This window comes from Capsella rubella, unplaced genomic scaffold (assembly GCF_000375325.1).
Source record: "Capsella rubella cultivar Monte Gargano unplaced genomic scaffold, Caprub1_0 scaffold_1, whole genome shotgun sequence".
NCBI classification, from domain to species: domain Eukaryota; kingdom Viridiplantae; phylum Streptophyta; class Magnoliopsida; order Brassicales; family Brassicaceae; genus Capsella; species Capsella rubella.
In genome coordinates, this window is record NW_006238923.1 from 10,083,937 (window position 1) to 10,098,455 (window position 14,519).

Genomic DNA, 14,519 nt, shown 5'->3' on the forward strand with positions numbered 1-14,519 from the left:
GACTCAGGAAAACAAAACAAAACCAAGTTGATAAGTAAGATGTAAACAGGTATTAAAGTAACAGGTAGCTTATGGTTTTAAGAAGCTAACAGTGTCGCAAAGCCTGATTTCACTTTCTGCCTAAGAAAAACGAAATGTCCAAACACATGTTTTCAAATTTGGACATCAGATACCGTAGGCAATCCCAAAAACAACACAACGAGATAGAAAAGTGAAAACTTGCAGTCTCAGCCGAAAGATGGTGATCTAGTGATTTTGATAATCATTGTATAATCATTGAACTTTGACATAATTTCATCATTGATTGCAGAAAACAAAGGACTCAAAACAGAACAGCCGAGAAGACAGGATACAGAAGAGGTCAGATGGTAGTGCATGTCATTGTATCAACACTGTATTTCTGATTTGCAGACGTATGGAATTATATCCTCATTCCTCTATTAAAAAGGTCAAAACTTTGAATCAAATTCATAAAATTGAAAACATTAATTTGGATCAGAAAATATGGCAAATCAATCACTCTGCCGAAGCAGATCAGACTGGGTGTCACAAAACATTAATGCCATTTCATCATATGCACTATACTAGATTCTAAGAACAAGAAAGAAAGTGTTTTGAGAAGAATCAGACAAAAATAGTCAATCACCATGTTACATTCCATCGTAATGGATGCAAATTAAGACTGGGGCGACAATTTCATATCATCACTTTCCTCAAATCTAAGCTAAACGAAGAAACACTTGCAGAGACAAACAACCTAATTCACCAATAACATAACTACACAGAGCATCGAGGGTTTATATAGAAGAAGAAGACATATGATACGATTGACACAAAAGACCTAAACCAGACCAAGACATGATTCGAAGTTGAGTTGAGGAGGACCCTCGAGGTCTCTCTCTGTACTTTGACTCTTTGAGGTTGTCAGCGACGGCCTCATTTATATAGAGGCTGTTTGATTTCAAGATGTAGTAGCTAATAGGGTTTTCGGTTCACTTCGGTTTATTTCGGTTTACCATTAATTCAAAATTTCTCAATGTTTAATGTTTTTTAGCTTCTCTCAGTCATCTCTGAGAACATGAGAGGACTGAGGACCCGCATGATCTCCACATCTTTCTTTCAACTTCGAAATGTCTTTCTAACATTGATTCATATACCACCCACATGGTCATGTTTTCTTATCACCATGTTGTAAATGGTTTAATCCGCAAGTTGATTTAGCAAAATATGATTTGATTGCTACTTTTAGGACAAGAACTATACATGAGCATGTGTTCCTGTCTGCTTTGGTTGCTCTTAAATATATCTAAAAACTCTTAATAGTTTCTCCTTTCTATATAATGCAACCAAGCTTATAGCATTCTTCATCAATCACAACTTTCATTCATTCAGAGACTTCTATACTTACAAATCTTTTTGCTCTCTTTCCAAAGAAAAAAGATGATCAACGCTAAGAAACTACTCAAGATGGCCAAGAAATGGCAACAGAGAGCAGCCCTCCACAGGAAAAGAATCTCATTTCAGAGATCAAGAACTGATACTACCAGCAGCTCAACAACTGCTGTGGAGAAGGGCTGTTTCGTGGTTTACACCGTTGATGAAATCCGCTTTGCTTTTCCGATAAGTTACCTGAACAACTCTGTTTTCCAAGAGCTCTTGAAAATCTCTGAGGAAGAGTTCGGCCTCACGGCAGGTGGACCAATCACGTTGCCGTTTGATTCGGTTTTCTTGGAGTATCTCATCAAATTGATCCAACGAAGAATGGATGGAGATACAGAAAAGGCTTTGTTAATGTCAATCTCAAGTTCTAGATGCTCTTTGCAACAACAAGAACAACACTCTAGAACTACTCAACAATTACTTGTATTTTAGAGAATCAGAGTATAGACATTTCTTTGTACTATTAGATTAGACAGATCATTTGAAATATACAAACAACTATTTTTGTTTCTCTCACTGTCTCTTTTTTAGATCTTCTCATCTAAATTAACTTCAATGTCATATGTTCCCACAGTTTCATTCTAAAGTCCTTAAGAACAATCTTTGAGCAATTTTCCACTAAAACAAATTTACTCCTCTGAAGACATACAATATCTACTATGATACTATCTTTTAAGAAAAATGCTGCAGCAGCGTAAAAACGAATTGCCTTCCATCAAGTTTCTCATAGACTGCACCAAGAACATGTCATTTGAATCTCAAGGAAATATTAAATTTTAGCAGAAACTGTTGATTATAGGTGTCTTTTCTCCTGGCCAGAAAATTTATGGACCTACATGTTCTTCATCCTTACTTCATCAGCACATGCCTTTCTTTGTATCTAACTGATCATTAATTCTAACCAGATTTGTTGTCCTTGATCTCACAAGAAGATTTGTTGTCCCCTGAATAATAAGTACTTGATCTATTATTTGTGTGACTCATGTTTGATGATAGCCGATGGACCACTAACCAACTAAGGACCCCTTATGCTAAGAAACAAAGCTGTACAGATGCATGAGTTTGGTATTTTTGGCTTCTCTTGCATATATAAGTTCTCATTATGTATATGCTGTAATAACAGCCTCTTGCATTCTTCAGCAATGTATTAGTACCTAACTCTAGTCATGTAAATGTTCATTATAGTATTCATACCCACATGAATAAGTTGCAGACATAATTGATTAATAAGTTGAGACCTTTAGGAACCCAGGAATGGAAGATCAAAAGGTTTTAATTTAATATTATGTATTTGTATCACCTAAATCTTTGACATATATAAACGTCCTTATTATAAGATTCATACCCACATGGTCATGTCTTCTCAGTTCTCACCATATATGTTTTAATCCACAAGTTGATTTGAAATAAGATTGATTGCTAAGTTGTGACCCATGATCACAGACAAGAAACCTGGCATGTGTTTCTGTCTGAATTAGTTTTCTTATATATAATGAAACAAGCCTGTGGGATTTTTCAACCAAACAAAACTTGCATTCAAAGAGTTCTACAACACAATTGACAAACTCTTTGTGCTTTCTGATCTACACAATTTTTTCTTGAAAAAAATGATGAACACTAAGAAGCTTATCAAGCTGGCCAAGAAATGGCAACAGAGAGCAGCCCTACACAGGAAAAGGATCTCATTCCAGAGATCAAGTACTGCTACTAGCTCAACCGCTTCAGAGAAGGGCTGTTTTGTGGTTTACACGACAGATGGCACACGCTTTGCTTTTCCCATAAGTTACCTGAGCAACTCTGTTTTCCAAGAGCTCTTGAAGATATCTGAAGAAGAGTTCGGCCTCTCCACGGAAGGACCAATCACGTTGCCATTCGATTCAGGTTTCTTGGAGTATCTAATCAAATTAGTCGAAAGAAGAATGGACAGAGATACGGAAAAGGCTTTGTTAATGTCAATCTCTAGTGCTAGATGCTCTTTACATTGTTCTTTGCAACAACAAGAACAGAGTACTCAACAATTGTTTGTGTTTTAGATTTGCTTTAGAGAAGATATATTCTTTCTACTTCTTTTTTTTTTGTAAAGATTCAGATAATTCAATACTATTATACAAGACAAAAGTTACCACTACTGTTTAAAATAGGAAAACTAGATTTGAACAATAGAAAAGATACTAAAAGTCATTGAGAATTGTTTAAGAATAAATACCATGTCCCAACTGGATAAAAAGCAAAATAAGGAGACATAAAACTGCTAAAGAATCTAACTTTTGTCTTCTGTAAGAACATCTTAAAAAACTCTTGGAAAATTGGACAATACTTTCTACAAGTACAAAGAACAAAGCCAAGAATCTTGGGCTTGATAAAAACTGCCTTAAACTTGAAGCTATGAACTTTACAACTCTCTAATCAACCTTTCTTGTATTACCAGCAGCCTTGACAAGAAAAGAACAATACGAGTTAGTATATAAAGTAGCTTCATTATGCCTCATTCCAGATAAGAACAAACTTAATTTTCCTCATTCTTCTTGCTTCTCTCATCCTCCGGCTTTCGTAGTTTTTCAAAAGGCGAAATGGCGGGTGAGCAAATGAAACCTGTTGCCTCTGGACTTCTGGTGCTGAACTTCTGCATGTATGTGATCGTTCTAGGCATTGGAGGATGGGCCATGAACCGAGCCATCGACCATGGATTTGAAGTCGGTAAGGGTTGAAAATTCAGATTCATCTCTATGATTGGTTGGTTATCGATTATGATACCTTACAGTTTCTCGAATTTGTATGCTTTTGGCACAAACTATTTGTTCTTGTTGTTCTTGAACTTCCTAACATTTTGGGTTCTTGTGGGAACAAATTTGAGCAGGCCCAAATTTAAATCTACCAGCACATTTCTCCCCAATTTATTTCCCGATGGGAAACGCAGCCACAGGATTTTTTGTGATATTTGCATTGCTGGCGGGAGTGGTTGGTGCGGCTTCTACCATCTCGGGCCTTAGCCACATTCGTTCATGGACCGTGGGAAGCTTACCGGCTGCAGCGACTGCTGCAACTATTGCCTGGACCCTCACAGTCCTTGCCATGGGGTAATATAAATTTAGAAACGTCAAAAAAAATAAAAATAAATAAATAAATAAATTTAGAAACGTCTCTTGTTTCACAAGCAAACGCCTAATATTAAAAGACATTGATGGTAAGACTACTCCTTCTTTCTTTCCAGGTTCGCATGGAAAGAAATCGAGCTTCAAGGGAGAAATGCTAAACTGGTGAGACTTTTCTCTATTCTCGAATCTAATAGACTCAGTTTAGGAAAACTCTAAATTATTGGCTTCATGTCCCTCCCTTTTTTTATGTCGTCTTCTATGTAGAGAACCATGGAGGCGTTCTTGATCATACTCTCAGTCACTCAGCTTGTTTACATCGCCGCGGTTCACGGTGTGAGGAGACCATAAGGAATCATGGGCTTTGTGCTTCCGTTCTTGTCAATCATCCGAAACTTGTGATTGAATGTGTGCGAGTATTTGTGTTTGTGTGTGTGTGATTTTAAATTCTTAGGAAGCTTAAGATTAATTCATGCATTCTTTATGTACAAAAGGATCAGAGCTTGTTTTGTGTGTCGCTTTGTGTTTATGGAATAAAATCAAACTTTGAGGCTTTTGATTTCGATCATACCTCTAAACATATCTAATGAACTACAGAAAGAAGATAGTAGACAGAAAAATAGAACTATATTTAGTCTTATAAATCTAAGATCCATATAATGAACAAAAGAAGACTGTATTTCAAATTAAAAGAAAACGAAATTTGACCCTATCAAGGATGTTTGGTCTTGTTTGTATGTTTCTAAAAGCCGCCCACATTATCATCTATCAAAGACATAATGTACATAGAAGAGTGCACGGACCGTAAATCCTGTTTCTTTCGGTTGTCTTTAAGCTTTGGCTGTCAAGCGCATTCACCTTCATGTATCCCCTGCTCTTCTGCAGCACAATACAGAGAGGACAGCTTCATGAGATAGGTTTAACATAATAAATAGATAATGTTGATAAATATCTATACAAGAACAACAAAAGGATTTGATCCCTGAGGAAGAATGGATAAAAAAACTACAAGAATCTGATCCTTTTACTAGTTGACGCTTAAAGATGGGTTTAGGCTAACTGCGATTTAGACAAGATTTTGTGGCAAGAAAAATGAAACAACATCAACAGTTAGCTAAACTTGAGGGAAATTCTTTTAATACATAAAAACACAATCAAAATTTCGAAGAACAGAATGATGTGCAAGATACAATTCAGCATGCGAACATAAATTTCAGATTCCTTGCAAGACTATAATTTTGTTGTAGCTCAAACGAAATTGCTAGTTGTCAAATGATCAAGCATGAGTTGTGTCGTTGGATAGCTACATTGATTCTAACCAGTTTCAGTAACTACTATAGAAGAACAAACCTCTCAGAAAACGGTTTAAAGTGGAGAAACTGATTGAAAGTCTGAGCTAAACAATCAACTCAAGAGCCACTCACAATTCAAGAATCTAACTCCATGAACCATCTTACTATACAATATAAATGTGAAGTAGTTTCAGTGATTTATTAAAGTAAACCATCAGAAGAATATCACAAATTGTAGGTCATGGGAGTTCTTAGTAATCAGGAGCCTCAACCAGATAAAGTATATGTACCAAGAATCATAAACCAAGACTAACCTGTGTTTATCTATCAGATCCTGTCATAGCATCAAACAGACCGCAGCAGCTTAGCCATGAAGTCCTTCGGACAACTGGTGGACCAGGCAGCAAAGGACGCTGCAAACATCAAGAATATTCAGCCAACTGAAAAGAGATGAAAACACATTGCATATGATGCAAAAAGGAGGACAGAGATGCTACCTTTCCCTCAGAGGATACTGGAGCTTCAGAGTTTCTTACAGTCTCTACTTTTTTGCTTGTTTCAGCAGAAGATCTTGGAACAGTAAGCACCTTACAATTATTATTTTCCAGTCCCGGAGTTGGATGATACTCTTTGTTTTCGTCAGACTTCTTTTTGACCAAACTTGAGTGTGTTGAGGTCTTATCAACATGCTCTATCTTTTCAGAAGCCACTGCTTTGGAAAGAGAAACCACAGGTTTGACAGAATCAACGACAGGAGTGATTTCCGAATTACCAGAAGCTACATGTTTGGCGGTACTTTTGGGGTAATTCATTCCTCTTTCAGCCGCAATAGGACTGCCATTTTTCGGTCCAAGTCCCTGAGTAACCGTTGCATCTCCAGATATCTCTTTAGCAGCACCTTTCACCATCCCAGACGATAGAGCAGCAGGTGAATCTTTTTTCCCAAATTCTTCATTTCCTTGAGAACCAGGGGAACTCAAACTGCTATCACTTCCCCTCCCATCTTGGCTTCCATCTTCATTATGCCCTGAAATGAATGTTAAATTTAATGATCAAACAACTAAGCACACGAATAAGACTTTTTCTCTTCCAAAAAATTACTGAAAAATAATGATATGAGAAAACAATCCAACACTTCATCAGTCCAACATAGTCTTCTTACAATCATGAAGAACCAGTGAGATGAGACTTAAGTGATACAAACCAAAAAATCAAAAGTTATCACGTAGTAATCAAACAGATCTCTCTCCATAGACAAACCATGAAATGGTTAAATTCTAGGCGATAACTTGCGGAAACCTATACTAAATATCACTCAACACAACATCGAAGACAAATCTGTCGACCTAACAACAACGAAATCTTAAAACCAAAACGAAGCGAGTGAGCTATGAAATGTACCATGGAGATTATCGCCATTAAAACCCTTACTGTTCGTACTAGCTCCAATCGCTTCTTGCTGCTTCTTCTTCTTCAACGCCTTTCTCTTCTTCGCACCGGACGGCATGATCGATCGGAATAATCGAATCCGTCGTCCTCCCGGAAATGAAACTGTTCCCTCACTTCAAAATTCAAAGTTTGTCTTCTTCTCCAGTGTGAGTTGGTGTGTGTGTGTGTGTGGACTGCGTTTTCCTTTTTGTCTCTATGTTGGGCAAAACCAGAATCTCCCACAGAGGAAAGAGATAAGGAGTCTTTTTTTATTTATTAATAATTAATTCCTCCTTTTTCAAATTTTTTAAAATTCAACTTGCCTTAATTAAAATTTATTTCTTATTCAACAACGATCACCAGATATATTTCCACATTAGAGAATGGGATTATACAATGAACACAACAAAAACATTTGATTATACAATACTAAGTTTGGTATCGTTGATATGGTTTTGTTGACTTGACTCTTTTTTTTTTTTGGTAAAAATTGTTGACTTGACTCTTAACAAATCCTTTTCTTTTTTATTGAGTTTCACTATCTTACCAATGCGTAGGACATAAATTACTGCTTTGACTATTTTGTTACCGCTGTTAATAATACAAAAATGGCTTCAAATCCGAGTCAATGCATTAGGGGCCAACGATAAAAATAATTAAATAATACAGTACAAATTGTCCAATTTGTAAACTATGTATAAATAGAATATCCTATGTTTGATGGTTTAAATTACTAATATATAGATGATATATTCAATTAAGAATTGTAAGCACTTTTTAAGTAGGATGACTTCGTCAGTAGTAGAGAGAGACAAAAGCCTCTGTGAAGAGCACATATCATGGCTTACCACAAACTTATTTCAAGACTCAAAAACGTGAAACCCACCTGCCAAAAATCCAAAATCATGGCTACAAAAGAGAACCCACCTGAGGGACGCAGAGAGCATCACATACCCTGATTCTTTCTTCGTCTCTCGGAACTTGCTTTTGCTTCAAACATATCATATAGCACACAAGTATGAGAGCCACGGCATCACTAGTTACACTTAACCAAACGATTATGCGGCGCTGTAAGAAGCTCCTGATCAGAATCACCAAGAGCTGTCCCAGACGCCATTACCGGCATTTGAAACTTCAGAAAGATTTTTCTTCTTCTTCATCATCATCATCTGGGAAGAAAGCCACCAAAGTGTTGGCTTCATTCTTCCTCTATTTCCAAAAGAAGAAGCAGAAGAAGGAAAAGATGAAGCGACTTAACGAACTCAGGAGTTTCTCGGATGCTGTCAGTGAAAGGAAGGCATGGAAACCTGAATCAAAAAAGAAAGTTTTCCCATCTAGTCTCACGCCGTCTTGGCTTGGTCAAGGTAAGGCTCATTCACAAGATGTCTCACAAGGTCATGATCCACCTAGAGACAGCACAAGCGCATTCCTTCCATGACTCAAAAAATGTCAAAAACATCTCGAGATCATATGTATTGCTTTCAATTTGATTACGTGGATGTTGTAGGATATCTCATTGTCGTGGTTTTCCACACTAAGACCCTAATCTGACTGCCTCAGGGTGTATTATGTATGCAAAGCAAATTCTTTGTAGAGCAAGATCTTAATAAAACTGATGTGTATGATTCAAGAAATGAGAATTCTATCGGGAAAACTTTGCCTTAGAACCAGAAATAATTATAGATCAAGAATCCAAACAATTTTTTTCCAAACGGAAGAGAAGATAGACATCAAATATTTTATACATCTATCCTACAAGCACGGACCAATGGCTTCATTCCCTAACCCAACCTGGGAGATAAAACATCTCAACTCACCGGTTCCAACCAGGTAAATACCCTTGGATCAAGTCTCTGCAACATCTCAGCTGTTTGATGACCTATTCAACATCAGGGTAAAAGAATGCAAGGCATGTTATTAAAGAACAAAACAAAACCAAAACAAATACACACTCAAAAGAATACAACCCCGTGACCGTGAGGCCTATAAACTCATAGTCCCAGCCTTTAGATCCACAAGATCAATGCTTTATATAAAATCCTTATAACAGTGACCTTAGATTTAAGCCACACAGGCTGTGACAAAGCATTACTTCATCAGAATTCCAAGTTACCTAAGCCAATTGGGAGTTTGAAATTAAAGTATGCCAATTTTAGAATTGCACCACAAAAATCAAGCTTCTTGCAGTAATCATATCAACAAGACAACAGGTTTCCGAATTGATAATCTACCAAAAGAAGAGGGCAAAATCACAAACCCAATTTCACATTCTAAAAACCTAGACTTTACAGAAATTACGAAGCTAAAACCCTAACAATCCACATTTTAAATAAAACGACCAGCATCAAAAGCAGAGAATTAGTGGAAAGCCCAAGGCAACACAACAAAATTGAGAACAGAACCCAAATTACACAATCGGAATAAAAATAGCTCCAGTAAAGCAAATCGTACCATTTCCAAAGAACTCATAGGAGCTTGAAAGAAGTGAAGCCATGGGGGGAGTAAATATCCAAATAGATCCAGTTTGGCAAACCCTAATAAGTGAGAAAGAGAGAGAGACAGATTTAAAGAGAGCTTAGGAGAAAGCGAAAGCGCACAGATATCTATAAAAGAGAGAGACTTGTTGCCGTTACGCGAGTCCAAGCCAAAGGTCTCTCTTTGTTTTTGTCGCTCTTTTTATTCCAAAATTAAAAAATTATTATTAAATCCCGCGCATTTTAGTTTTGGACCTGTAATGGGCCTGATGGACCAAGACTAGGCTTTATATATTATAGAGCCCTCTCTCTCACTCTCTCTCATCTCCGTCTGTAACTGGGAACGAACTCGACGGAGCAAAGCGAACGGGAAAGTAACTAACTGATCAAGCGAACGAGCGAGTGAGAGAGAAAAATGGTGGTTGAAGATTCTTCAGTGTCGGTGATTTTGGCCGTAGAGAACATCGATCCTAACACCACGACGAACCCTATCCTTAAGGAGAAGTATGTTCCGGCGATTAAGGCTATCTCCTCCGGTGACTATGAAGGTCCGTCGAAGGAGGAAACGATCATCTCCAGTGGAAACTACTTCGCCTCGAAGAAATCAACCACCGTAATCCAGAAATCGCACTTGTTCGAGAACTCTTGGACATTTTGGTTTGATACTCCTTCGTCGAAATCGAATCAAGTAACATGGGGAAGCTCTTTGAGATCTTTGTACACATTCGCTTCTGTTGAGGAGTTCTGGAGGTGAGATCGCTCTCGTTATTGTTAATTTCATTGGTATTTTCTTTTGAGTAAATCTAAGCTAGAGGGAATTTGAATGGATTAGGTGATTTCTGCTTTTGTGTAATGGTTTTGATTGAGTCGAACCGTTGCTTTCATGGATTTGCTCAAGTTTTGTATTAGGAATGCTTACACTGCATCTTTGTGTGTGTGTGTTCTTTTCCTGCATTTTTATGTTAAGGTAAATTATTTCCCTGTGATGGATGAGTTTTAAACTCGATAACTTCTTGCTGCAGTCTTTACAATAACATCCATCCTCCAACCAAGTGGGTTCCAGGGGCGGATCTTTACTGCTTCAAACATAAGATTGAACCAAAATGGGAAGATCCTATCTGTGCTAATGGAGGAAAATGGACTATGATGTTCCCTAAAGCTACACTAGAATCCAATTGGCTTAACACGGTATTTGTAACTTTCTGGAGTTTTCCCCTTGACCATACTGCTTGTTGGATCCATTTTGTGATGTTTTTGTATCCTTGTTTTAGTTACTTGCGTTAGTTGGTGAGCAATTTGATCACGGAGATGAGATTTGTGGGGCAGTTTTGAACTTCAGAGCCAGAGGGGACAGGATCTCTCTATGGACAAAGAACGCTGCAGATGAGGATGCTCAGGTAAATCATGATTCTTATAATGTGTAGATTTCTGTGGTGGTAATCAAAAGACTTTGTTCTTGAGGAAACATAACATTGAGTTAGTGGATTTCCTTAGTTTCCCAAGTTCTTAACCAAAAACTAATAAGGAGACTACAGGACAAGATAATTTAATCATTGTTACGTTCATACAAAAAAACACATACATACCATTGGCTCGATCTTGTAGCAATTGGGTTTCATCGATTCAGTTAACTAGGCTTTTTTTTGGGACTGACATGTTATTGGTGCGTTTGCTGCAGCTAAGCATTGGGAAGCAATGGAAGGAACTTGTTGGTTACAATGACACAATCGGATTTATAGTTCATGTATCATTTCTGCAACATCTTTGTGTTCTCCTAAACTACACTCTTTGTGCAATTGTGACTTGTCCAATTTGTTTATTTCAGGAGGATGCAAAGACTCTTGATCGTGATGCTAAAAATCGATATACTGTATGAGATACACTTGCCGGCTTTGCAGGGAAAAGGAGAAGACTTAAGAGAACCTCTAGATGCTTCTGATCTATCTTTACTGTAAAAAGATGCACATTTTAGTTCTCATTTTCAACTATGAGAATTGGTGAAACGGGTTTGTATCAATGTACATGATTTCACTTTTTTTAGTGGTATAAAGAAAAGGGAAAAAATCGATTTCTTACGTTAATCATTTATCACAATTACATATTTTCGAAAATACTGTATTTTTTGGAATAGCTGTTGGTTTTTAATTTTCTCTTATAACCCTATCACAGAGTATAGCTGTTGAAGAATGAAATATTACATTCCATAAAATGCCCGGAAGTAGAATCCTGCCAATAAAAAATCAAGATGCAAGCAATATATATTTTCTTTCGTATGCATATAAAAACCATTCTTTGATTTGATTTTCAGAGAAGACTAGAGCAGTGAGAAACAAAAAGCGGAATAAGAGACAAGATTGTAGAAAGAAGTCGAAGAAACGGATAGGAGAACTTTACTCTCAACTTTCATGGCAGACGCACGAGATAATCAGAAAGAAGAACCAAAGGTAATCAAGAAACCAAACTAGTACTTACTTACTCTGTCCGTTGCAGTGGATTATTATGATGTAACCAAGCAAGTACTTTCTCAGGAGAATGAAGACTTGAGATTTGGAACAAACGGAATAGGTCGGATGCAACAGAGTTTAGTTCCACTGAAAAAACGATGGTCTCTGCAACAAGAGAGATCGAGAAACGTGGAAATGCAGAGGAGAGGCCATGAAAAGGAGTCGAGTTCCGTTGAAAAAACGATGGTAAACAAGAAACTGGACAAGAACTTACTCTGCTGATCCAAACTTACGATGTTCTTACTGTAACTTTTGATTTGATTCGGTCTTTCGGTTTTACTTAGATTGGTCCTTACGTTTCTTGTGACTTCTGAGGAGAAGTTAAAGACGCCATGAAACAAAGTCGAGAAAGATGAGTATGGTTCTTGCGTCGGCTGATGTGTAGATTTAAAGTTTCTTTTAATTTTGATTTCTCAGGGACCACCTCCTGTAATGGGGCTTAGTTATTTAGGGAGAATGTCTTATGAGAGAACTGATGGTACAGTGTCAAGATATTTGCCGGAGAAGAAGGTAACGAAACTGAAGAAGAATTTATTCTGTTCTTGACAGTGGAATATTATGATGAAACCAGAGAGTCAATTCGAATTTCTCAGGGCAAAGAAGACTCGGTTTTGAGGATAAACGAAGCGGGTCAGATTCGTGATTACCAAAACTCTTACACAGACACGCGAGAGGTTCTGCAAAAAAAGACACCACCGAGAGATAGTGAATCCCAATGGATATTTGATGAGAGAACACAGAGGAGACTATTGAAACGCACTGCAACAGTTTGCCGTCGGTGTTGCCCGTGTCGCAACGGAAGAAGTTGCCGTTACAATCATCCAACTCAAATTCCACAGGTGAGAAATAAAGAAGTTATCTATGTTTGGCTGAGTCTAACTTGCAAACTTTTCTCTTGGCTTACTGCTTTCAAACATTCTTTATAGGTGAGGACTACTGTGCCGATTTGTAAGGTGAGTCAAGTTTTGTAACTTCATCTAAGAGCTAACAAGAATCTGGAATATATGAATCTCTTGTCTGGTTTGAGTCTTTACATCTCTTTTCTGTTATGTTCAACTTCTTTATATGCGATTCGTTGCAGTATTTGATGAAAGGATATTGTAAGCTCGGTTCAGTTTGTGGCTTTCAACACATAAACGACAGGAATGGTCCAGAACCTATGCATCAGGTAAGTTTCATCTGTTGTCTTGTCTATTCTCCAAGATGAGAAGCCATCTCTCCATATATAATAGTTTGATTCTTAGGCTAGTCCTACGGATGCGAGAGCTCAGAGGAGATATGAAACAGAGTACTCAGGATCCAGGCCAGAGAAGAAGGTAACTAAACTTAAAAATGTCTTATTCTCATTTGTTTTCAACTGTTTCCGTTTACTCATATGAGTATTTATTCTCAGGCAAAAACTACACCAGATTCCAGAGAGTGTGATTCAAGAGACAGATCCGAAGATATAGATGAAGGGGTACTATATAGTAAAGAAATATCTGACTTTGTTGTTGTTCTGTTCTATGATTAGAGTCCTTGATTCGTATTCAAACAAATGTCGTAGGAAATCCGAGAGCGAGATAATCCGCAGGAACAGATACAGAGAAGTACTCCGGATCCCCGAATGCGTGATCCAAGACGCCATGCTACAAAGGAGATGGTAAAGTTAAAAAAAACAAAAAAAATGGACTAGACCTGACTTTGTTCTTATGTTGTGTTTTACGTTTCTCTTCAACAGAATCGCAGCGTTGATGCTCAAAAGAATATGCAGGAACAAACTGAGAGGCAGATGAGAGAGGCTCAGTACAATCTTCAGGAGCAGAGATCAATAGGAGAAGGCAGAAAACTTAGTCGTCTAATCAAAATAGCGAAGGGAGCCATGCAAATGAGAGACGCGCAGAAGAGAGAGGCTCAAGAGAATATGCAACAACACTATAACAGTGATCACAGGTTAAAACACACAGAAACAAGACCTGATTATGTTTCTTCACTGTAGATGAAAAGCTTCCTATGTTTTCTCATTGTGGCTTCTCGTTTGATATATGTATATTATTTCGATTTGCAGGAGATGCCAGAGAATCAAAAAGTAGATGGAGAAAAGAAGAGGCACACCAAAGAGAACTTTCAGATGATTTCTTGGATTGCAAGAAACTGATGATATGTGTTGAAAGAAGAATTAGATTATGCTTTCTAGTTGTTTCAATTCTGGAAAACTATCATAGTAAACAATTTCATTTACATTTGTATGGATGTCAGTTGAGTAGAAATTAATATTTCTCAACATATTGAGATTTACGCATCAGTATT

The 14,519-nt window shown here is 37.4% G+C and overlaps 7 protein-coding genes and 4 non-coding genes across 13 annotated transcripts; 6 read left to right on the forward strand and 5 right to left on the reverse strand.

Annotated features, from left to right (window-relative positions):
* Positions 1-220: 220 nt before the first annotated feature.
* On the reverse strand, positions 221-309 carry LOC111828816. Its single transcript, XR_002832576.1, has one exon. It is a non-coding gene; the product is annotated as a small nucleolar RNA Z196/R39/R59 family (small nucleolar RNA).
* Positions 310-355: 46 nt separating this feature from the next.
* Positions 356-440, reverse strand: LOC111828813. Its single transcript, XR_002832573.1, has one exon. It is a non-coding gene; the product is annotated as a small nucleolar RNA Z195/SNORD33/SNORD32 family (small nucleolar RNA).
* Positions 441-492: 52 nt separating this feature from the next.
* LOC111828777 lies at positions 493-578 on the reverse strand. The gene has a single exon (XR_002832538.1). It is a non-coding gene; the product is annotated as a small nucleolar RNA snoR4a (small nucleolar RNA).
* Positions 579-621: 43 nt separating this feature from the next.
* LOC111828773 lies at positions 622-712 on the reverse strand. Its single transcript, XR_002832534.1, has one exon. It is a non-coding gene; the product is annotated as a small nucleolar RNA U31b (small nucleolar RNA).
* Positions 713-1,380: 668 nt separating this feature from the next.
* LOC17898257 (auxin-responsive protein SAUR65) lies at positions 1,381-1,949 on the forward strand. The gene has a single exon (XM_006304231.2). The coding sequence runs from the start codon at positions 1,441-1,443 to the stop codon at positions 1,870-1,872; it is 432 nt and encodes a 143-aa protein (XP_006304293.1). The 5' UTR covers positions 1,381-1,440; the 3' UTR covers positions 1,873-1,949.
* A 1,026-nt stretch (positions 1,950-2,975) lies between these two features.
* Positions 2,976-3,507, forward strand: LOC17898316 (auxin-responsive protein SAUR64). The gene has a single exon (XM_006303304.2). The coding sequence runs from the start codon at positions 3,048-3,050 to the stop codon at positions 3,471-3,473; it is 426 nt and encodes a 141-aa protein (XP_006303366.2). The 5' UTR covers positions 2,976-3,047; the 3' UTR covers positions 3,474-3,507.
* Positions 3,508-3,916: 409 nt separating this feature from the next.
* LOC17897942 (membrane protein PM19L) lies at positions 3,917-5,087 on the forward strand. Its single transcript, XM_006304480.2, has 4 exons — positions 3,917-4,137; positions 4,298-4,517; positions 4,652-4,697; positions 4,800-5,087. Exons 1-4 carry the CDS (start codon positions 4,011-4,013, stop codon positions 4,881-4,883), a joined length of 477 nt encoding a protein of 158 aa, XP_006304542.1. The 5' UTR covers positions 3,917-4,010; the 3' UTR covers positions 4,884-5,087.
* Positions 5,088-5,140: 53 nt separating this feature from the next.
* On the reverse strand, positions 5,141-7,472 carry LOC17897194. The gene is made up of 4 exons (XM_006303256.2): positions 7,226-7,472; positions 6,322-6,851; positions 6,139-6,237; positions 5,141-5,411 (listed from the first exon to the last, which is right to left on the reverse strand). Exons 1-3 carry the CDS (start codon positions 7,329-7,331, stop codon positions 6,145-6,147), a joined length of 729 nt encoding a protein of 242 aa, XP_006303318.1. The 5' UTR covers positions 7,332-7,472; the 3' UTR covers positions 5,141-5,411; positions 6,139-6,144.
* A 459-nt stretch (positions 7,473-7,931) lies between these two features.
* LOC17897950 lies at positions 7,932-8,886 on the forward strand. Its single transcript, XM_006304373.2, has one exon. It carries the CDS (start codon positions 8,271-8,273, stop codon positions 8,688-8,690), a length of 420 nt encoding a protein of 139 aa, XP_006304435.1. The 5' UTR covers positions 7,932-8,270; the 3' UTR covers positions 8,691-8,886.
* Positions 8,887-10,069: 1,183 nt separating this feature from the next.
* Positions 10,070-11,837, forward strand: LOC17900538 (eukaryotic translation initiation factor 4E-3). Its single transcript, XM_006303238.2, has 5 exons — positions 10,070-10,476; positions 10,749-10,914; positions 10,998-11,123; positions 11,405-11,470; positions 11,552-11,837. Exons 1-5 carry the CDS (start codon positions 10,142-10,144, stop codon positions 11,600-11,602), a joined length of 744 nt encoding a protein of 247 aa, XP_006303300.1. The 5' UTR covers positions 10,070-10,141; the 3' UTR covers positions 11,603-11,837.
* Positions 11,838-12,054: 217 nt separating this feature from the next.
* LOC111828673 (putative zinc finger CCCH domain-containing protein 9) lies at positions 12,055-14,465 on the forward strand. Of its 3 annotated transcripts, none has more exons than XM_023777183.1 (11): positions 12,055-12,170; positions 12,255-12,416; positions 12,648-12,740; positions 12,824-13,069; positions 13,157-13,183; positions 13,312-13,398; positions 13,475-13,546; positions 13,624-13,689; positions 13,777-13,872; positions 13,951-14,162; positions 14,278-14,465. In XM_023777183.1, exons 1-11 carry the CDS (start codon positions 12,132-12,134, stop codon positions 14,300-14,302), a joined length of 1,125 nt encoding a protein of 374 aa, XP_023632951.1. In that variant the 5' UTR covers positions 12,055-12,131; the 3' UTR covers positions 14,303-14,465. The 3 variants fall into 3 exon arrangements, with proteins under 3 accessions (XP_023632951.1, XP_023632952.1, XP_023632953.1); XM_023777184.1 differs by having other exon boundaries at positions 13,984-14,162; XM_023777185.1 differs by lacking the exon at positions 12,055-12,170 and having other exon boundaries at positions 12,373-12,416; positions 12,515-12,740.
* The last annotated feature ends 54 nt before the right edge of the window (positions 14,466-14,519 follow it).

Excerpts from the sequence above, each read along its gene's own strand:
- LOC17897950 (XM_006304373.2), top strand. The coding sequence starts at position 8,271 with ATGAGAGCCACGGCATCACTAGTTACACTTAACCAAACGATTATGCGG.
- LOC17897194 (XM_006303256.2), bottom strand. The coding sequence starts at position 7,331 with ATGCCGTCCGGTGCGAAGAAGAGAAAGGCGTTGAAGAAGAAGAAGCAG. Across the intron at positions 6,852-7,225 it reads TAATGGCGATAATCTCCATG|GGCATAATGAAGATGGAAGC; the intron begins GTACATTTCATA and ends CATTCATTTCAG. Across the intron at positions 6,238-6,321 it reads CAGTATCCTCTGAGGGAAAG|CGTCCTTTGCTGCCTGGTCC; the intron begins GTAGCATCTCTG and ends TGATGTTTGCAG.
- LOC17898257 (XM_006304231.2), top strand. The coding sequence starts at position 1,441 with ATGATCAACGCTAAGAAACTACTCAAGATGGCCAAGAAATGGCAACAG.
- LOC17900538 (XM_006303238.2), top strand. The coding sequence starts at position 10,142 with ATGGTGGTTGAAGATTCTTCAGTGTCGGTGATTTTGGCCGTAGAGAAC. Across the intron at positions 10,477-10,748 it reads TCTGTTGAGGAGTTCTGGAG|TCTTTACAATAACATCCATC; the intron begins GTGAGATCGCTC and ends TTCTTGCTGCAG. Across the intron at positions 11,471-11,551 it reads CAATCGGATTTATAGTTCAT|GAGGATGCAAAGACTCTTGA; the intron begins GTATCATTTCTG and ends TGTTTATTTCAG.
- LOC111828673 (XM_023777183.1), top strand. The coding sequence starts at position 12,132 with ATGGCAGACGCACGAGATAATCAGAAAGAAGAACCAAAG. Across the intron at positions 13,399-13,474 it reads GTCCAGAACCTATGCATCAG|GCTAGTCCTACGGATGCGAG; the intron begins GTAAGTTTCATC and ends TTTGATTCTTAG. Across the intron at positions 14,163-14,277 it reads CACTATAACAGTGATCACAG|GAGATGCCAGAGAATCAAAA; the intron begins GTTAAAACACAC and ends TTCGATTTGCAG.
- LOC17897942 (XM_006304480.2), top strand. The coding sequence starts at position 4,011 with ATGGCGGGTGAGCAAATGAAACCTGTTGCCTCTGGACTTCTGGTGCTG. Across the intron at positions 4,518-4,651 it reads CTCACAGTCCTTGCCATGGG|GTTCGCATGGAAAGAAATCG; the intron begins GTAATATAAATT and ends CTTTCTTTCCAG. Across the intron at positions 4,698-4,799 it reads AAGGGAGAAATGCTAAACTG|AGAACCATGGAGGCGTTCTT; the intron begins GTGAGACTTTTC and ends TCTTCTATGTAG.
- LOC17898316 (XM_006303304.2), top strand. The coding sequence starts at position 3,048 with ATGATGAACACTAAGAAGCTTATCAAGCTGGCCAAGAAATGGCAACAG.